At 36.9% G+C, this 22,936-nt stretch overlaps 1 protein-coding gene across 2 annotated transcripts in view; it reads right to left on the reverse strand.

The window, feature by feature from the left end:
- Hmcn1 (hemicentin 1) overlaps positions 1-22,936 on the reverse strand; it is a 389,576-nt gene that overhangs the window by 236,124 nt on the left and 130,516 nt on the right. For both annotated transcript variants that reach the window (XM_090340222.1, XM_090340223.1), the window contains exon 4: positions 21,907-22,029. In XM_090340222.1, coding sequence (XP_090196348.1) covers positions 21,907-22,029 — 123 coding nt within the window. The remainder of the gene's footprint in view (positions 1-21,906; positions 22,030-22,936) is intronic.

Consider the following 22,936-nt stretch of genomic DNA (forward strand, 5'->3'; position numbering starts at 1 on the left):
ACTATAGTACATCTTATCGCCATTTGGGCAGGAAATCATCAAGCATTAATCATTCAGAAATGAAAGCCTTTATGTCCATATTGAATGTGATGTGAAAAAATATTATGATATTCTGAAACACATTTTTAGTTGTTATAGGGTAACTTTGGCTAACTTAAGTGTGCTTATCTCGGACCTAACTTAGAAAGAGATCCTTTTCTGGAAACCAGGAAATCTTTTGGTTTGAGTTCAAGTTCATTCCTACCCTGATAGATGGGGCAGAGCCCATAATTTGGATTTCATTAGGAGTAGCTATGATTTATTGAATATCCAGAAGAAAGTATGAAGGAGTGAAAGAAGCACTTAGAGGTACAGACCAAAATATGGATGAGGGGGATTATGATTAGAGACACAATGAGACTACAGCCCTGTTCCCACCCTACTCTTGGAAGACCTCAGACTCTACAGTCTGAGAAGGGAGATGTATGCCAATCTGTGAAAATAAATCAAGCTATCAATGCATAATGGCTCAGAATAGAGCCTCTGACAGATTCCTCATGCTTGAATGTTAGGCAAGTTTGAAGTGATGGCTCCTCTTCCTTTAAGATGTACATGGTGAAAGCTAATGCACTGGGCACGTCAACATGACAAGAACAGATGTGGTAGACAAGATTTCTCAATAGGGGTGAATGTGTTGGCATTCGGCTTTCATATAATACCACTGTGAGTCTGGTTAAAATTTGAGCCTGTTTCTTAGGATGGATCCATGCAGAATGCTGACCAGAGTTGACAACAACAAAGAACAAGTTCAACGAGTTTAACAACAAAGAAAGTGATCACTTGAGATCTCAAGAGAAAGTCTCCATAATTCTCCAAATTCACTCTCCAGATAATGTCCATTTATATTACACTGTTTATTGAGGATCTTGTTCAACTTTGGAAATTATACACTGAGCTTTACTAATATTAAGTAGTCATAAATGTGATTAGTGTTTCATTGCATAGGTCTTGAATGCTCAGTGATGTAGTTCTGAATAAGATTTTAAAAAGAACATTTCAGGTAGAAATAAAAGTATATCCAATTCAAAAACGAAATATGGGTTCAAAATTGGGAAGGCAAGAAGAATACTCACACCTTCAATCTGAGCTAGTCAGGAGGCTGAAATCCAAAGGGTCAATGTTTAAAGCCAGCTAGAGGGAGAAAAAAGACCATGGAACTCTCTTTACTTAATGAAAAAAACCCTGGGCTGGAGATGTTAAGATCAAGAGGAGTATCATTTTTCAAGAACTAATATACCTACTACCTGACAAATGTAACTGTAACCCCTCTCTACATCACCTCCACAATAAAATTCAATTGAAAACAACAAAACAAACAGATGTGAGCAAGCCAAGCAAGAGCTTGAGACCCTGAGTTCATGACCCAGTACCAGCAAAAGAGAAAGGAAAAGCAAAAAGAAAGGAAATGGAAAGAAAAACTAAAGAAAACACAAAAGAAGAAAGAAAAGAAATTGGGGAGACATTAAATAATTTTATGGTGAAGGTTACCAACTGATCATACTAAGAACTAGGATTGTATGCTTTAAATAAGTCAATTTTATTACACATGAATTATATCTGAGTAAAGTTTTTATATTAAAGGAAAAAAAGAAATTTGGGTTCAGTAGAGACTCTAGAGAGTGATACTAGAAATAGTGGTCCTCAGCTTCAACTCATAAGCACCTACATCTTGTGTAAAACCACCATACCTTCAGCATGACTCAAGTTCTATAATGTACAACAGCTGAAAAAATAGAAGCACACTTCAGACATACTTGAAGGGTGAACTCATTCCTGCTATTTTAAAGTGTCAAACTATGTTTCATTAATTTATCTCCATAAAATTCTTCTGTGTCACACAGTATGTTATAAATGATAAAGGAAATTTAGCTTGCCAGCAAACATGCTTTATTTAAAAGTACAAAAATGTCCCAGATTGCTCTGATCATTCATTTTCCCATTAAATCCTTTCTTGTGTCTGCTTGCCTTTTAGCTTATTTCATAACTTTCATCTTTCTTTTTTGATTAATACTTATCTAGTTCAAGGTAGCCAAAGGTCTGTTGAGTTTCATTTTCTCATTTAAATGGTGATTTGGTTGTTTTTCTTTTTGTTGGTTTGCTTGTACTGCCAATCCTGGGGCTTGAGCTCAGGACCTGGGCACTGTCCTTGGACACATTTTGCTTAAGGCTACTGCTCTGCCACTTGAGCCACAGTGTCACTTCCAACTTTTTCTGTGCATATGGTACCCAGGAATCAAACCCAGGGCTTTGTGCATGCTAGGCCAGCACTCTACCACTAAGCTAGCTCCAGGCCCCTTAAATGCCGTTTTAAAGGGAAATTATTTCTTCAATACATGAACAATGCATTCATGGACAGAAAGGGAGATTCACATGCATATGATAGTTAGGCTGTCCATGAGAAACTAAATAACTCCTAGATGAGGAGGTAACTGCCAACTGTTGAAGGTACAGGTTCTTTCTCTCTAGGAATACCCCTTTTTTACTCATTAACATATATAAAGCCCTTAATAAGGCATGTAGGTATATGAAAGGATATGCCATGCAAATATAGACTTACTAACCTGGAATCCTTGCTTCAGAACCATGTATGAATGCCCTAAAATTATATACAAAAGAGCTTAAGTATGTGTACTTAAGTATGGGACCTGGGAGGAAAGCCCAGAGCTTGGCCATTTGCTCACAGGAAGAACAGGAGGTTAAAGAAAAGCTTACAGATGTATTCTCTCCTACAGAGACATCCTTTATGCTTAAACATAATTGTATATAAATGTATCTTCATGTCTTATTAAAACTAGGTAGGTTAGAACTGAGATTACTTTACAGAGAAATTCCTCATTTAGAGATGTTAAAGATTTCTAGGAAGGATTGTTTATGGTCATTAAATTTAAAAAAAAATCAAGAGACTGAGCTAATGCATTCCTGAGTATGAAAATAAATGTTAATTTCTAATGACAAAGAAAAATAAGCATACAAGGTACTTAAACATGTCATATTAATCTGGAGCTTTTATTAGGAGGAAAGGATGATGCAAGATTATCTGGTTTACAGTGTACATATTAAAGTCCTACTGGACCCTCATAGAATGAAAGCTATCAAGATCCTTCAAAATCCTTCAAAATATAGACTACATCCCAACAATAATGTACTAGGATCTAAAAGTTTTACTTCTTAGGTTTAAGAACCTAATGTCAATTGAGGTGAGATGTCCAAAAGGAGTGAGCACTTATTCTTATGGTAGCCACAAACACTGAATCCAAAGGCTGGCTGTGTTAATGTCAGAGCACTTACAGCTTCAGGTTTTCCCCCCTGGATTTTAGAGGCAGATTTTCTCTGAAATCCTGCTTGGGTGTTTTGATGGCTACCATTTAAATAGCACTTGTCTATCCCATTGAATTTTTCTATGTCTCCTACCTATTTATATTTATGTTTTCCATAATGGATTTCTGACAAATATAACATTCCACAAAGTCTGTGAAAGCCTCTATTTTTAACCACTGTAACATTAAAACACACTAAAATGTTCTTGATGTGCCCTTTACCCACCAGTTCTACCTCTGAAAGAAACCCTGACTCTACCAGAAAAAGAAACAAAAGTATTTCACCAGGTTATCTGATATATTGTATATATGCATATTTGGTTATTTGAAGTCAGATAGGAAGGGAAGAAAACAAGATGAGGGGCAGGGGTGGGGGGAGGGAAATGGGGACTAAGATATGAGAAAGGGTATCAATGTATGTGAAGTAATGCACCTTCTATCTGCTGAATATAATGTAGCCCTTCTATTAATTACAATAAAAAGATGAAAAAAGAAACAAAAGTAAGAAGAAAGGTGTGAGAAGAGAAAAGAAGGAGGGAAGAATGGAGGGAGGAAGGGAAGGAGGAGGGAGGGAGGGAGAGAAGAGAGGGAAGGAAGGAAGGACTGGAAGGAACAAAGGATGGAAGGGAGGAAGGGAGGGGAGGAAGGAGAGAGGAAGGGAGGGAGGATTCTTCCATTTTGAGCTACAAAGGTCCTATAATTTAAAAGTGATTTGATAGATTTTTGCCTATGTAATTTTCAAATTATGTCTACATAAGATGTAAACCCACTATACCACCGTACATTTATTATATACAAACATGACAGAGGAAGATATTAACATGTATTAAATACTTAATGATTATTTGGTTGATTAACTTAACCTCATGTCTTATCAGTAAGATGGAAAACTTCATTCAGTTAATAAACAATTCTTTTTTGTACTACTCACCAGACCCTATAAAACCAAGGAGATTCTAACTGCTGCCTGGAGCTCTTAGGTAGAATATGAGTTTAACTTCAACCCTCCCTTGAATGGCCACTCCCAGGATTCCATGTAGATTTGCATAGAGTTTGACAGACTGACATAATCTTTAGATATTTTAAAACATGCAATCAAGCTACAGGCAAGTTTCATTGACCTCTGGGCACTTAGACACTAAAAATACCTTTTGTATATATGCCTCTACTCTGATTATGCAATGATCTGAAAGAAAAGTTGCTAAGATCTCACAGATACCCAGAGGCATTTGTAATAGCTCTCTGCAGTTCTAGCAATCAAAAAAAAAAAGATCCATCAGTGTGGGCAAAAGTTACTGGGAAATACTTCACAGGTGGTAAAAATGGAACATTATATAGGCTTTAAAATCTGGCAGCATGCACAAAACAATCTAACTCTTTCCAGATCTCCTCTATGCTTTGGAAAGGAACCTTCAATTTATATAACAGGTTGGATTTTACTGGTAACAACAGTAATGATATAGGTGAATGCTCAGTATTGCCAAACATCTTTAGCAAATTACAGCAAAACTTTATTACCTCCCACATCTAAATCATCACTTCAGAGCTGACCATTGGAAACAACCATACAAACCCTAGAAGCCTAGGGGAAAAGAGAAAAGTAAAAGCAAGAATCCAAAGATGAAGAGTCAATGAAAGCAATGGATTAAGTCAGACCCAGGAACATAGCAAAAGGTAATATAGATGGCTGAGAAAGAAGAGATTCAAAAATAAATGTGAAACACAGATTGGAAGACATCTTCAATGAATTGAAAATGGAAGAAGAAAAAAAAAGGAAAAGAAAAATCAAACTCCTTTCGCATAAATAACTGGTTCTATTTACTTTAAACCTAATTATTCCCATGTATTAAAACTGAAGGATGCATAAGATTGATTTATGACCTAAAAGGGGATTTTATATTAACCCAGTAAACATATAAGTACAGTAATTTTACCAAACACTTATTTCCAAATCAAATACTTCCAGCACACAATTATTTGGTGTCTGCCACCATGAGCTAGAATTTTATATCACTTTGCTTCATCCCCAGTAAATGCTATTAGTGAACAAGAAGAGCTCTGGAGAAACAGGGCAGGTACTGCAGCAAAAGATATTTGATAGCTGGTCGCGGTGGCTCACGCCTGTAATCCTGCCTACTCAAGAGGCTGAGATCTGAGGATCGTGGTTCAAAGCCAGATTGGGCACTAAAGACCATGAGACTTGTCTCCAATTAACCACTATACAATTAGAAGTGGTGCTGTGGCTCAAAACCCAGAGGCCAAGCCCCACAACTGCCACAAAAACCCCATCATTGTGTGAGAAGTAATGCACCCACTGGAGAATGACACTGTAACGCCTCTAGACATTACAATAAAAATTAAAAGAAAAAGAAAAAAGATATTCGAAACCCCTCCATACATCACCATCACAATAAAAATAAATTTTAAGATAATTGAACAGATCTGGACACTGTACCTCCTGCTTGTAAGTCTAGATATTTAAGAAGCCAAGACCTGGAGGTTAACAGTTTGAAGCCAGTCTGGACAGAAAGGTCCCAGAGATTTCATCTCCAAAATAACCAGTGGAAAGCTGAGTCCTAGGTGTGGCTAAAGTAATAAAGTGACACTGAGCACAAATATGTAATACCCTGAGCTCAAACCCCAGTACCTGATATTCCCCACCACGGAAAGGTAATGGAACATAAACATTCCATCAAATACCTCCCAGGTTATGTAGGCCATAGACTTTCACAATTTGGAAACTTTTGGGAAAACACAATGCACAATTACAAATAAATGTAAGTATAAACAGGTGCCCATGGCTCATACCTGCAATCCTAACAACTCAGCAGGATGAAGTTCAAAGCCAGCCTAAGAGGCTTCTTCAGGAGAAGCAGTAAAAAGCAGAAGTCAATGAGTGACTCAAGAAGTAGAACACCAGCTTTGAGTAAAAAATAGCTAAGCTAGTGTTAGTAGCCCTGAGAAGATGAATACATGTATAAGAAAGCCAGAGAAAGAGAAAGAAATAGAGAGACAGAGACAGAGAAAGAGAGACACAGAGACAGAGACAGAGAGAGATACAGATAGACAAAGAGAGAAACTATAGGGAAAATGTGAGAAGAGATAAGCACTTTAGACCATCTTATCACCTAAATTGGTGCGAGGTGAAGTAGACTAAGAACAAGAGTTGTGAAGAGATATAAATGAGAACCCAATCATAGTGGGAGTGAGAACAAAATAGCTTCTGAAGGAATGGAACATTAACGTTGCCCAGGTCATGATTTGATGTGATCTGGGCAATGTTAATATAATGTTGATAATTTAATGTGAGACCGAAAAAACAAGGAAAAATCTACTCCAGTTTTAAGTTGGAGAAACAGTCAATGATATGCTCAACTGTGACCAGAACTACCAAAGTAGCTTTAAGCAGCATCATTAAATCTCAGTATTTTATCATTTAAGAGGAATGAGAAAACTACACCAATATGAATGTAAATTTGAAATTCATTTCAAAGGGCCAAACTTTTAAATACAGAGAAATAACTCAAGTTATAATATACAAACAAACTCAAAATGGTAGACAAGTTCAATAGTTTCAGATTACTCTTCTGTTTGTGTGATTATATAATGGAAAAATGGGAAAATAACAATATAAACCATCTAACATTAAGATTTATGTCGACCAAAGTTGCAAAAGATAATGTCCTAAAATCATGTTTCTCTATCAAGGATGAATTACATTAGTTTTGATACATTCTATTTAAATTTTCTATATTAGGGCCGGGAGTTTGGCCTAGTGGTAGAGTGCTTGCCTAGCATGCACGAAGACCCAGGTTCAACTCCTCGGCACCACATACATAGAAAAAAGCCGGAAGTGGCGCTGAGGCTCAAGTGGTAGAGCTCTAGCCTTGAGAAAGTCCAAGGACAGTGCTCAGGCCCTGAGCTCAAGCACAGGACTGGCAAAAAAAAAATTTCTATATTAAAATGAATCATGGAGTAGAGTCAAGAGGAGAGGAGTAGACAAATGAAGAGTGGAAAGGCCGGAATGGGGGAGGGGCAGTAAATGTAGACAAGAATTCATGGCGTATACAAAAAAGTGAATGATTTTTTTCCTTAATGTATTATGCTATCGCTCATCTCTTTTGTTGTCCCTTCCCTGTCTCATATTGTTACAGTATTTCACTTTATTATCTGACATATTATATATATATACGTATTTGGTTATTCAAAGTTGGATAGGGAAGGGGGGAAAACAGGATGAGGGGCGGGGTGGGGAGAGGGAATTGGGGACCAAGACATGAGAAAGGGTATCAATGTATGTGAAGTAATGCACCTTCTATCTGGTGAATATAATTTAACCCTTCTATTAATTACAATAAAAATATATGGAAAAAAAGAAAAATAAAGGAAGACATGGGTCAAAGGGTGGTGAGGATGGTAATGTGGTGACTGATCAAGGTGTGTTGTATTCATAAACTGCTTTGTTAAATGGTACCATCTATGTACAACTAAAGATAATCAAATCTTTAAAAAATTAATAAAATTAATGATATCTGTAATACATGTTATGCTAAAATTTCCCCAAAAGAATAATATTTGGAAAGTAAATAATACTATTGTTACTGCAAGAAATCATTTTTGATATTTTTAGTTTTCTTTCCAAACACTTATCCATTTGTGCACATATATGTGTTTAGGCATGTGCATTTGTGCACTAAACACACACCTTTTTTACCTTTCTTATTTCAATATATATTTACTAATAATTATGATGTACGTTCCTATTTAAGAAACACTAGAAATGATCAAGAGACAAAGTTTAAGTCCTGAACCATATTCAATGAGACTGTAATAATATATCTTAAGTTGGAGCTAGAGGATAAACAAATGCAGTATTTTATAAGTGATGGGCTTAACATTTTCCTATCTATCTCAGAAAAGGAAAAACCTTAACATCAGATGGCTACCTCTTGCCACATGTTAAAGGGAGAACAATTTCTGCACATGCTCATTCAGGAGCATTGCTTACCACACAATCGATCTTTGACTCTTTGACTCAGCACACTGAGATTCAAGACCACAAAAGAAATAGCTGGAGACTCATGTGGCTCCATAAATTTATTGCACTGTTCCCTCAGTTCATTTCCTACAGCATTGTTTTTATAAATGGAACACTGTGATAGAGAGAAGGGAGTAAACTCTCTTACTTCTGGACCATCATTAATTTTTATAGTAATTAACCACATAATCTGTACAAATTCTGGAATTAATACACTAAAGCCAGCATCTTTATAGTAGACCAATTAAAGGATATATACCTTTATGAATCAGTAAGAAAGAAAATGTCTTGTCCAAACCATGAGTCTTGGCAAGAAAAACAATCACAATGTTTCTCTTAGCATCACAGGATAGAGGAAAAGTCATAAGCTAACTAACTATACTTTAGAAAAATACAGTCTCTTGAAACACAAGAAAAGTCAGTGAGGTATATTAATTAGAGATTTCTTATATAGCTATCAAACCATAGCTTTCACTTGAAACATATGTCTATAACAGTGACAGAATCACTGAGGCTCAAATGTTTGATCTCTGACTTTATTTACCTAGTAATGACACAAATCTGCATCATCCATAGAATGGATATTGTGCATTTAACTATCCACACTTTTTGATTTTACTTTAATTTAGATCATGCATAATAAGCCATTGAGTAATTAATGATTAAATTTCCCCCTCCCTCTCTCATTCTCTTGTTCTACTGCTCTCTTTTATATCTTCTATATCTTAGAACCTTAGATTTTTATCATCTTTATCCTGATATTAAGGATTGGAGCATGTGGTGCAATGAGAGGGTCCAAAGTCAATATATTTGCATCCTAGATTTAGCCAAACAATAATTATCTCTAGGCAGAATCACACAAATAACATTTAGGCATATTTTTTTAATTTAGAAAGGTGGATTTCCTACAGATGAATATTTGTAGAACCACTACAAAGTGGCAGAAAGACAATGTTAAAATGTGGTATCAGATAAATGGCCTGGAATCATTCTCTTTAAGTGAACTCTTATTGGTATAGGAAAAGAGGCAAATGGAATTTATTTGTCTCAGGAAATATTACAAGTAGCAAGATAGAGGGCGGGGCCCTGTCTCTCTTTTTACTCAGAGTGAATTAAAGGGAGTAGTATACCTGGCATTGAGCCATAATCAATCTCTCATCCCAAATCTTCTGTCCCTACATTTGTGGTTATAAGTATTAGGAACAGAGCAATAGGCAAGGTGTAAGCTTAGAGGTATACTTTAAAAGACAGTCATTATAGTGACATTGAGTAAAATCATGGCAGTGGGTTAACAAAAAAGGCAGAAAGACTTTGAGAAATTAGTCACCCCATTAAATAAAGTTATTTTTAACAATGAAAAACTCATTATTTACCTTTTTGACATTTCTGAGAATGGAATGACATTACCTCGTTCTCAACTTCAATTACATCTATAGTTCTTATTGTAAATATTGGATAAATAATTTTCATGTGCACTCTGCCACTGCACTCACACCCTAGCACTTTTGTTTATATTTTGGTTTTTTTTTAACCTTTTCTTCTCTAGCTTTTTTTTTCTTTTTTGTTTTTTATTGTAATTAGTAAAAGGGTTACATGATATTTGCCAGATAGAAGGTGCATTAATTCACATACATTGATACCCTTTCACATATATTTTGGTTTTGAGATTGACAGGGCTAGCCTTAAACTCTTGACATTTCTGTTTCAAACTCTGGAGTAATTGATATGACAAGGATACATTACCAAACCCCGCCCTAATTATGGTTTTATATCTATTATCTTGGGGGAGAAAACTATTTTTGCTATTATTTGCATCCATTTATTTATGAAGTAACTAAGTAGCTCACCTTCATATTAAAGAATGAATGATTTTTTTCTAATACAGCCATTTCCTAAATCCTTTAGTCACCCTTTTCCCTCTTTCCTTAAAAATTTCCCAGGACAAACCAGGATTAAAAGCACAATTAAACACAAACTAAAAGCTTCTCCATGGATGACATTTTTTTTTATTATTAGAAGCTCTTAGCAACCTAAAAACAATGGTAAAGCAACCTAAAGCAATGCTGTTTCTTTAAAAACAAAATCAAATAGGGCACTCTTATCAAATCCAATATACACAAAAACAACCATATAAAACATGTAAAAGCAGCACTTTTCCAATAAAACCTGGACTAAAGCCCACTTTCTGAGACTCAAGACTGATGCCAAACTCCATAAGCCACTTAGCTGTGTAATCAAAGAGCAGCATTATACCCATAAAAGAGCTAAGCTGTTTCCTTGATATTGGCACAGGACTAGTGCATTAATTTTCTCATTACTTCATCAGGTAGAAAACCATCAGCTAGAATGCTTTATTGCAGTACCCTCCTCTTTGCTTCAGTCCACAGCTGCATAAACCAAGGTATATCTGGGGATCTCTTTCGGTTAGCTCTGCCAGCCAAGGGAGCCTACGGGCCCTTAAAAAAATAACATATACCAATCTTCTAAAACAAAAAAAGAAATGTAAACTTCTCAGGAAAAGTTATTGAGTCTGGCAAGTCTTCAAATGGGAAATGAAGGTTTTTCCATCCAGGTGCTTGTATTTTCTCCATCTCTTGAAGCTACAGGTTTCAAAAGGAATTAAGTTCTCTTACAGATTTTGAATGTCAACTTCCAGGCCTCTCTGAAAGAGGAATTATAATAAAGACTAAGCAAAACAAGAAAATACTGCAACATCTTACTCAACTATTTTTGAAGCTGAAATAAGGAAAAAGGGTCAAAATAAGTTTGGAGGCTGAACACTATTTTTTTTTCTTATTTTGTATAATTCTGGCTATTTCTATAGGGCTTCCATGGAAACATTCTCTGATACTAAACTTATTGTGTTTAATTCTGCAATCTGGATTCATAAGCTCTATCTGTCTAAATTAAAGATTTCAATACTATGTTCAGTTCCATATTTCCAGTAAAAAATGGAGGAAATTGTAAAAAGAAATCCAAGTACGAATCCAAAAGACCAGGATTATGATGACTATTTTTTGTAACAATTCTCCTGCTATAATATATTCAAAATTCAAACACTGATTTCCTAAAGAAAGAAGTAGATTAAACAATGAAACTGACTTTTTCTTTTTTTGGTGGGTTATGGGGCTTGAACGCTGGGCCTGGGCACTGTTCCTTAGCTCTTCAGCTCAAGGTTACTGCCCTACCTCCTGAGCAACAGCCCCATTTCCCCCTTTCTAATCATTAATTGGAGATAAGAGTCTCATGGACTTAAGTGCCTGGCTGGCCTTGAACCACCATCCTCAGACCTCAGCCTCCTGAATAGCTAGGATTACAAGTGTGACACTTGTGTCATCTGGTGACACTGATCTTTTTATATATATTTCTGTAGCCATGATTTTTCTAACTTAACTGTTCTGTATGAGATGATATTATTTCATATAAAAAGAAGAAAGTATTGTCTGATCCACTGACTTCATGTTAACATAACAGATTGTACTTTGTCACAAAGTAGCTATCACTATTAAAAAACAACAACAACAACTCTCTTTTCCAAGTATCCATTGCCTCGTATAAAGGAACTCTGTAGCAAATGTATAATAGCTCTGTGATAGTGCTCTACATATTTATATTTTCCTTTTTCTGATTGTAGTAGGGATTGAACTCAGGAATTTGCACTTGTTAAGCAGGCACTGTACTATTGAGCCATCTCTCTCCACCCCTTGTGCTTTTATTTATATTTTGGATGGGGTCTCCAACTTTTGCCTGGAGCTGACTTCAGATCTCAATCTTCCCACCACGCCTGGTTTATGGTTTGGGCTAGCAGTTCACTATCATCACAGTGCTCTCAAATTGAAGTCCTCATCTTTCATCTCTTGAGTATATGTGATTACAGGCATGAGGTCACCAGGGCAGACCCACATATTTATCTTTCTAAAACTTAATTCTTTCATGTTGGTTTTCCTGGTACAAAACTAAAGTTTCCTCAAGTAGAGAGGAGGCAGGTCCCTGGCAGATGTCTTACAATGGAATCCCTGTGTATCAAAGAAGACAGTGTTACCTGATGAACAGGCAGAGTTACCTAATCAAGAGTCCAGAGGGCCTGAAAGATTCTCACTAACAATTAAAGAATACACCATAGCCCGGTGCTGTGGCTCAGGCCTGTGATCCTAGCTATTCAGTAGGCTGAGATCTGAGGATTGATGTACAAAACCAGCCCGGGCACTAAAGTCCATGAGATTCATCTCCAATTAACCATCAGAAAACCAGAAGTGGGATTGTGGATCAGAGAGTAGGATGGAAGTCTTGATCTGAAGAACTCAGGGACAATGCCTAGGACCAGAGTTCAAGTCCCACAAACAAACAAACAAACAAACAAAAAAGAATATGCCAGCCAGATGGTAGTGGTGGTTCCATGCCTTTAATCCTAGTTATTCAGAAGGCAGAGATATGAGAAACTTGGTTCCAAGCAGCTCCAAGCCAGCCCAGACAGGAAAGTCCTTGAGATTTTTATCTCTAGCCACCCCCCCATAGACCCCCCCCCACGCACACAAAGCTGAAATCAGAATTATTGCTTAAGTGGTAGAGTACCAGTCTTGGGTGGAAAAGCTAAACAATAGTTCCTAGGTCCTGCGTTCAAGGCCCTGGTACCACCAAAATAAATACATAAGTAAACAAACAAACAAACAAATAAATCCACATACTTGTCAGAAAGGAACATAGCTCTGGTCTATATCTAGGTCATGCTAAGGATATAGACCCCAGAATCACAGCCTTCATGGGATCTATTCAGCTTATAATACAAGACTTCCATGTACACAATAAAGCTAATCAATGAGATAATCATTTTTCCCCAATTTCCCATTCTTACAACTTACAAAAATTACAGAAAATTGCAATCCAGACTTTCCTAATGCAACTGGTAACTTCATTGACTTATTTCCTTTCTTCACTCACTCATTCAATAGAAATGATGTCTCTACAAATCAACCATATGTTTGGGAGGGTGGTAGGCAGAAGAAACATTAAAAAGACAGAGTCAGTTTTACGAGTGTGGAACTTACAGCCAGAAGGTGTAACAGCAGGTGCATCATCATTATAATATAACAAGGCATAGAAACAGAGAAGACCAAGAGCTAGGTAGAGAAAATTGCCCTTAACATGCAATCGGAGATGAATGGAAACTACCCACATACGTGAGGGTGAGTGGCTGATGGTTTCTTACCACTGTAGTTACTGGCAAAATTTTAAGGTGCCTAAGCAGAATATCTGCTGTTTCCCCAACTTATGAGCCTATTCCCTTGGGGTGTGAGATGTGAGCTGTTGCTTATTGTCTTCTTTAGTGAACATGACCTTATGCTGTTTTTTCTTTGAGAAGTAATACACATTATTTTAAATACTAAGGGAACATAAAACTATTAAAATGATCTATAAACTATCCAGTGCTTGTCATTCTCAACATTTCCCCCTTTTTTCAAGAAATATACACACACATTGATATTAAAATATGAAAATATTTTTAAACACTGATATCTTTACAGATATATGCTAATATATTATGCTTGAATTAATTTGAATTGCTTGCTCAAAGGATTATTTTAATATAGTTTATTATGATATTACTAAGTGAATAACTAAATTAATAGATACTACTTGAATAAATACGGCCAATTTTTCAAAAGTAAAGTATTAGTCCTGAAAGAATTTCTTCTTTTTCACTAAACACATTTGTATTCAAACTGTAAATAGATGAACCATCCATTTATTTTTATGCATATAAAAGCTTATAATGTAACTCCACAATATTTTCCAGTGAATACATTTTACTGTGTAGTTATAACATTTTGAAAGACATCTATGTGCTATCTTATTTAGTCTTCACACAGAAACTTGTTAATTAAATTGCATTTCTCTTCAGGAACCTTTTGTGATTTTTGTCACAAAGCTAAATCATAACAAACATGGTATAAGAAACTCTCATCCACCCTCAAAAGACCCACTTTTACAACCCTCCCTCTGCAAGGTCACTTCAGCAATGCCTGAGGATCCAGGGAATTATAGGATTCAGGGGCTCTTCTTTTGTTTATTTATCCAAGGAAGTAGGAAAGTTCTCAGATAAAACTTCCCTCATTTTGACTTTTTAACCCTTTCATATCCTCTTTGCTCTTACAACATAAGAAGCAACATTTGAGGTTGTCCCTGATGGATATTTTTATTTATATTGGACCAAGTGCAAATAACAAGTTCTAACATAGATTTGGCATTTGCCTGGCATTCTTTCTTTGTCAGTTGTGGGACATGAACTCTGGGCCTGGGCACTGTCCCTGAGCTTCTGTTCAAGGCTACCACCTTACCCCTTGAGCCACATTCCTCACTTCTGATTTTTTAGTGGTTAACTGGAGATAGGAGTCTTATGGACTTCAATGCCCAGGCTGGCTTTGAACTGTGATCCTCAGATCTCAGCCCACTGAGTAGTTAGGATTATAGGCATGAGCCAATGCATGTAGCTTGCCTGGAATTCTCAATTCAAACTGCTTATCTCTTTATTAACCAACTGTACTAATTTCAAAATTGTCTGTGGTTTCATATCATTCAAAAATATAGTAAAATAAGATCCTGACCAATTATTGTTTGGCTATCAATTCTCTGTCTCTTCTCTCTCTCTCTCTCTCTCTCTCTCTCTCTCTCTCTCTCTCTCTCTCTCTCTCTCTCTCTCTCTCTCTCTCTCTCTCTCTCTCTCCCTCCCTCCCTCCCTCCCTCCCTCCCTCCCTCCCTCTCTCTCTCTCTCTCTCTCTCTCTCTCTCTGGCTTTCCCTCTTCCCTCTCTGTCATTTTCTCTCTCTCTGGCTTTCCCTCTTCCCTCTCTGTCATTTTCTCTCTCTTTCTTTCCCTCTCTCTTACTCTCTACCTGGTGCTAAGAACTCAAAGCCTCAAACCTGCTAGGCAGGTCCTTTACACTGAGTCAGACCTCCACCCCTTTTCTACACAGATGCTTTCTGGATAGTGTCACTTCCTGCTAGAGCAGGTACCTGTAATACAATCTACCTATTTAGACTTGCTTCTAGCTGGGGTGACTTATGACATAACCACAGTCAGCATTTTTCTTTTTTATTATAATTAATAGAAGGGTTACCTTATATTCACCAGATAGAAGGTGCATTACTTCACAAACATTGATACCCTTTCTCACCTTCCCCCCATCTTGATTTCCCCTCTTCCCTATCCAATTTCAAATAACCAATTAAGCACATATAAAATATATCAGATAATAAGGTGAAATATTATAACAATATGAGATAACCAAAGGATAGCAAAAGAGATGAGCGATAACATAGTACATTAAGGACAACAATCACTTATTATATGGCTTTTGTTCCTTACCCTGGAGGTCATACATAGTCAGCATTTTCTACTGAAAAGAACTCTCATGTGGTTTTGTTTTTGGTTTTGTTTTTGTTTTGACAGGTACATGCCTGTGCCCAGCTCTTATCAGAGACAGTCTCATATATATGCTGAAGCTGGTCTCAAACCACAGCCCTCCTGATTTTAGCCTGCACAATTCAAAAGTGAATCCTAACATTTGGGCGATTGTCTATAAAATCTATAGCCTAATTTTTAGAAAGCACCTTTTTTCCTCAAATTGAGAGAACTGTGGAAGGAACTAACCAATTATTTTCTTTCTGCTTTACAGGAATGTTTATCAACTGTGTTTAATGAAACACATAACGTTTTTGTATCCTGTGAATAGTAACTCCATAATAGGAATCTTGGATAGGTTGTTTAAGAAAATTAAAAAAGATTACACAAGTTCAATTATATCTAAGACTAATAAGCTCAAATATCAAGCATTTGTGACATTTGTCTCACCATTCAAAATCTGTTTTATCTATCACACCTCCAATAAAAATGAGCACCAAGTTCTTTAAATGGGGAGAAGGGCTAATCCCTTTTAAGCCATTATTGATCGAGTGTGAATTTTTCTTAAGTCTGAAGGTTGACATAGTAAGTCTTTGTAGCTTACAAATCTTGTAAGCCACAGGCAGCTCTTCAAGGGACTGGTTCTGCTACTGCTGATAGTTAGTTGATCTGCATGTTTGCTCTTAGCTTCTAATCAACATAGAATTAGCTAAATAAAGAGGTTTATTTCTTTGCTTGTTCCATGAAGTGAGCCACTGACTGATTAAGGTTTATCTTTAAAGATGTTTCTTGTCCTTTCTAAAAAGTATTCACTCTGAAATGTATTTAAAAGTTTTATCTCCTTGAAGACAACTCTCTTTGTGGTTGGGGTTCCCCTATAACAGGGGAATTTTACGCAATCAATGAAATCACTTTCATTTTTTTTTTGGTTTGCCTAAAAAAGTGGAAATATAAAGAACATCTGGCTTCATTTAGCCACACTACTGAGAAATAAAGCACCCCAGGTTATCTGGAGATGAACAGGTAGCCAGGACCAGAACCCTATCAATCCCAACAGACAATGACCAGCATAGCATATCAATCTCAGCAGTAAGATTGGAAGGAAAGCATCTCACTGGAAAGAAGTCCTATATTTCCTCTTCTGCTATGACCTTGGATACGGAGATGTTCATATTATTTAATGTACAGGCTCTGAGCTTTCTGCTTGGCTTTTGGCATTTGATATGGAGAATTCAAAGAAGGGATCCTGGAAATGTTTCCAAGTCCTTTCCACACATTTCCTGTCACTCTAGAATGTTATAATTGTCTCTGACACATTTTCAAATTTCAGAGGAAACACCTGTTTCAACTTATTTGCAAGGTCAGCTGTAAGGTGATGTTTTTTAATATGGCTTGCAGTGAGACTTGGGATAAGGGAAACAGAAACAGCAGATACGTCATTTCACATTTCGAATTGCTCAAGACCCTTAGCCATTCTCAACACTTACACCATGTGCAGAGAGATTTCATTGGAGTTCTAATCAAAAATGGCCATTGGCCAAAATAGCAGGAAGTGGTGGTGCCAATTTCATACTTTTTATGATATCAATGCTAAGCCCAGGAAAAATGACTGTGAAACTAGCAGGCTTTCTTTTTCTGCCAGCTTTCTTTTGCCAGCTTTCTTAGTATTTCACAGATTGTCACTTTAATCCACTACAGTCCTCTCCCCAAGTGAGTTACTTCCCCCTTGACAACCTAAGAAGCCCTATTTCCTCTTTTCCATTAGAAATTCCTCAGTGGGAAAGCCAAAATAAAGGTGTTTCCTTTATCCTAGAACCTCTCCACTCCTGTCACAGACAGAAGAGTGGTACTGTCCTCATCCAGGAGAATCCCCCAACCCCAGGTCAGTCTATACTCTCAGCTCCAGGATGTTCCCCAAGTCCCAAAGCTCCTTGTTCCTTCTGCAGCAGGACATCCAGACATCCAGAGCCTCGGCCCCAGTCCCTTTCCTCTCAGCAGCTTCAGCTTCTCAAGTTGACTTCCAGGTGACCTGTGAAGGAAAGGCATTGCCTCCCCAGATCTACCTCAAAAAATTATTGTGAGGATTAAAGAAATAATTCCCAGCATCATGCACAGAGCATAATAAACACTCAAAGAGGCATATGTTATCATTAGCTGTAGGAGTAGTGATAGTGATGCTAACAATGTGATTGCTTGTTCAGGTTGTTTTATGTCCATCTCAGGGAGTATAAATACCCTGGGCCTTTTGAGCATCATCCTCTCAGATCCTCTGTGTTTCCGGGATGCTCTTTTCTTCCCTTTCACTTTCTTCCTGATTTACTCAACAGGCTTTTGGCTGGCTTTCTCCCTTGTAAGTTTCCTTTTGTGAAACCCTTTGGAATTCTTTTCTTCTTCAGTTTCAAGAGCTTGTGTGTCCCATGGGTAATCGGGAAGTAGAGAAACTTTCTAGGGATTATTTTTACCCCAAACTGTTGCCCTACAGTGATAAAAACAAGCCCCTCACGTCTTCCTAAATCCTAAATTTCCAATGTCACCTTTGGCCATCTAATCACAAATGGACATGAAATGTGTGTACACGTGCCTGTGTTTCTTGCCTCAAGAAACATTTTACAGAGAGGGTTCATGGAGTATTTTGACTGTAAGATAAAAATAGTAGTAGTCAGTATTTACTAATAGTATGTCCTAAAACCCAACAACACTGTAAGATGGGTATAATCACTCTACCATTTACAGATAAAGAAGCTGATTTACAATTACATGGCTACAGGCCAGAACCTGTAACTATTAGACGTTTTTCTGGATTTTTTTTAAGCCAGTCCTGGGCTTAAGCTCAGAGCCTGAGCACTTTCCTTGGACTTTCTCAAGGCTAAAACTCTACCACTTGAGCCTCAGCACCATTTTCGGCTTTTTTCTATGTATGTGGTACTGAGGAATCGAACGCGGGTCTTCCTGCATGCTAGGCAAGCACACTACCACTAGGCCAAACTCCCAGCCCCTGAAAATTATTTTGATTGTTCATCCTTTCCCAGGAAGTTCTCTGCTTAGGATGCTGATTTTTATGAATTGCCTCAGTAGGTCCCTTGGTCTTCTGGCCTCCAGTTAGGACTTAGAAAATTGGAAGGCACCTGAGACATAGGAAGGTCTCCCTCACGTCAACGCTCCACTTTGTAAATGTTAACTCATATCGGAATGGAAGCACTCCACCGGGTTGAAATATCCAGAGAAACGTTATTTAAGGAATACTGGGGGTGGTACAGGACACACGTCGGGGAGGTGGAGAAAGGATGAGGAAGAAGTTCAAACACGTGATTCATCTTACAAGGGGTCTTTTTTCTGTGTTGCCTTCTTTAACACGGGATACAGTATCTCATGCAGATTTCAGATTTGAACTTCTGTATGCCAGCTGACAACTGCTCATCTCATGAATAAATGGAAGAGCGGTCTTCCTTATTGATCTGGCTTACAGAACGAACTAAGCATCACATCTTTGAGATGGGTTGTAGCTTGTGTTTCCAAAATGTAATTCCATATAGTGATTTATAGACCACTGATCCTCAGCCAGAAAATTTCTTCATTTTGGTTTTGCTTTTATGTTAAACATAGATGAAAGATGCCTAGATCCTCTACTCCATCCTTATATTGCATTGCTTAAAAAAATATCAGACAGTAAAATCACTTTTAAGTTTGCTGACGTGATCTGATGCAAAATATACTTTACTGGGCTAGGAAATGGATGAGGTGGTGAAGTGATCAGAACCATAATACACTACTGATTCTTTAGAAAGGCTACATGAAAAAGTAAAATCCCTGAATTAAGAATACACTGAAATTCTTGTGACTATTATATATGTAGCTATCAAGGGATTGTCTCTTTTCCTTTGAATTTGTAAGATTTGTATAATAAAAGAATTTATAACAATGGGGAAAATAAAATGACTAAATTTCCCACAAAAATTTTTTCAAACACAGTTTTTAATAGTCACAATAGTTCTTGTCAACAAAAAATTCTGCTTACTTTAAGGATCATGTTGATATGCTGCTTTAGTAAGCTGTTATATTATCTTTTCTTATAGAAAGATGCAAACTCTTCTTGAATTTTCCCATTCAGATTTATACCCCAGCAAAAACTCACCACCCAGTTTCGAACAAACATAGTGCCTCAAACTGCTACATAAAAAGCAAAGCAATGACACTTCTTGACCTGTACAGAATCTCCTCTGGAACATTTGTCATGAATTACCTCATTTAATTCAGTCCACATTCTAATATGGAGATTCCATTGTCTCCATTTCATAAACAAGAAAACTAAGGCTTGCAAAGCCTACCTCATAAACATATGTATGTGTGTTTGTGTATGCATACATATACGATATGGCACAAAAATTGTTTTCTTCTTAAACTTATACCAACCTGCCAGATTCAAATCAGAGATTCACATACATACAGGACAATGTGTAGATAAAGAGAGTTTCTCCAGGAAATTCCTGACTCAAGTCTCCCTGGCAGAAAGTAAAGGAGTCATTCCTTGTCTGTCTGGCCAAAGGTTTCAAGTTGCTGATTGACAGATAAATCAAGACACATTCTGTTGGTATTCAATTCATTTTTTTGCCAGGCCTGGGCTTGAGCTCAGGACCTGAGCACTGTCCTTGGACTTTCTCAAGGCTAGAGCTCTACCCCCTTGAGCCTCAGCACCATTTCTAGCTTTTGTCTATGTATGCGGTACCAAGGAATCAAACCCTGGTCTTAACGTATGCTAGGCAAGCATACCACTAGGCCAAACTCCCGGCCCAATCAATTCAATTTTTTTTAAATAGGCAACTTTAGCAAGTATTTTGGTTTATTCCTGATCTGCCAAAGTTATATTTAAAAACCAAGATATATTCACCATCTAGGAGATAAACACTGAACAAGCCAGGACATTAAATAATATCTGTCAAATTTCCTGTAGTTTACAGAAATATTTTGCAAATTATGGTTTGTTATTACATAATTTGGGATCTGGTCCTTTTGGCAACTTTTTGCAATTTTCAGAATTTTGAAAAAATATAAAAACTAAAATTGCAAACTATGCTATTTATCTAATAAAGTGTGTACCTCTAGAAGGCTTATTTTTCTCTGTTTAAGAAAATATTTTCCAGTTTTTGTAAAAGTATTTCCCTTGGTTATGTGTGTAGAAATGAAGTCAAAGTCATAGAACATACATGCACTTTTTTTCTGGCTCCAGGCCAAGCACTTTAAAAAAAAGTCCTGTGCTTCTTCTTATGAACTCAACCAACTTATCTTCAGGACCTCTATGCTGTGCCTGACTGCTCCCCAACAGATCTAGCCTGTGCTTTCTGAAGCCTTTAGTCCTTCCAATAAGTCTGTTCATCTCTTCCCTTATCCAGTGCCTTCTGGGAACCACGCCTTCTATTTACTGAACATGACATCCTCTGTGGTACCAAAAACCCCTTCCAACCAAAACCCTCATCAAACCCAAGCAAGAGAAGAACTCACAAATACAGGAGAAAATGATTACATGTCCCACCAATACTCCACCTGATGCCAGTGACATTGGATATACAGAATGTGGGGTTAAAAACAACTATGGGTGGGGCGAGGTGGCTCAGGCCTGTAATCCTAGCTACTCCATTATACCTATACTGAATACATATTTTATGGAATACCAAGATTTCCACCAATATCAATTATAGATTTTGTTATAAAACATTTCAGTAACTCTACATTACTTACAGTTGTTTTCCTTTCTTTTTAATTTAAGCTTAAAGGGAGAGCCTCATTAGAATTTTGTCCACATTCTACCTCAATAACCAGTTAAATTTCATTTTACTAGTTATTCAAAAGTCATTCATCAATAACACAGACTACAAAACCATAAGAACTATACTAACTAGTATTTATGCCAAATAATTTCATAACAATATGATGTAGAAATACATGTCAGCTAAATCTGCTTCTCTACCTTAGTTCAGTGCTATTGTCATTTTGTTTATGCCTTGGGAGTAAAAGCTATTGGTTGAAATTGCTTTTCAAATCAAACCTGTCACCACAGTGTAACCTAACTGACATCGGTAAAGTAGCTGGCAGTAAAGGAAAGCCATTTTCTTAAACTCACCTCATTAACTTGCTTTTTGTCCAAATGGAATACTTGACCAGAACTTGTAGAGGCAATTTCTTCATAAACTTTATATCCAATGTGGTTCCTGTCATCACAATCCCCAGTGAGCACAAATACAACCTGAGATTTTTATAAAAAGAGACAGTTCAATGGTTTCCAGAAATCACTGTAATTACTGGGCATCTCTTAACATATTAATAGGCAAGCAGAATACATACAAATACCTACAATCTTAACCTTGCACTCTGTTCAATAGTTCAGAAGAGACATGCTTGCATGTCACATATATGGGCTAGAAGCTACAGAAGTGAGACAGGACAGTGTTAGATTACTCAGTGGCCTCCATTTCTTACCTCTCCCATTATCCTGATACTTTGCCAAAAGAATTTTATAGTTCTCCTCACTATAGCTCATTTTGTCATCCTGCAACCTGCTTGGCCAAAATCACTGAGGTGAAGACAACGTTCTACACATTCTAGGTTTCATTCCAAAAGGCCATATGCATTTCTATTTGCTTTCTATTGCTTCTCCCAGTTACTAAGCTAGCTACTCATATCCGACACTAAGAAACCAATGGGGCAAAGCCAATATGTTCAGAGCACTACTTAGATAAGCCAAACCCCAAACATTCTTAGTTTACAATCATGCGAGTTTTTAAATTAACAACACTTCCAACTGTGAGAAATACTTGCCTATTGGTTGAAATCACTTCATATTAGGAACATTTGTTATGCATCAAAAGCTAACTGATACAACGCATAACAGGCTCAGGCAGGATTTTACATGGGAAGTAATAATGGGAATACAGGACTTTTTCATTAGGCTTAGTTTTTGTCACTTACAAGGATAAGATGGTAATGAACATCTTAATAATCCCCAATTATTTCTTCTCAGTATTAAACAGGACACTCTCATCTATAAACATTATGTATCTATTTACAATCGTTCAATGATATGTACACAGAGGTATAAATAAGCAAATAGTTCCTGTTACATACCACACATGGAATAGTCAGACAACAGGCAA

This window comes from Megascapheus bottae, chromosome 10 (assembly GCF_031878675.1).
Source record: "Megascapheus bottae isolate mThoBot1 chromosome 10, mThoBot2.hap1, whole genome shotgun sequence".
In the NCBI taxonomy this organism is placed as follows: domain Eukaryota; kingdom Metazoa; phylum Chordata; class Mammalia; order Rodentia; family Geomyidae; genus Megascapheus; species Megascapheus bottae.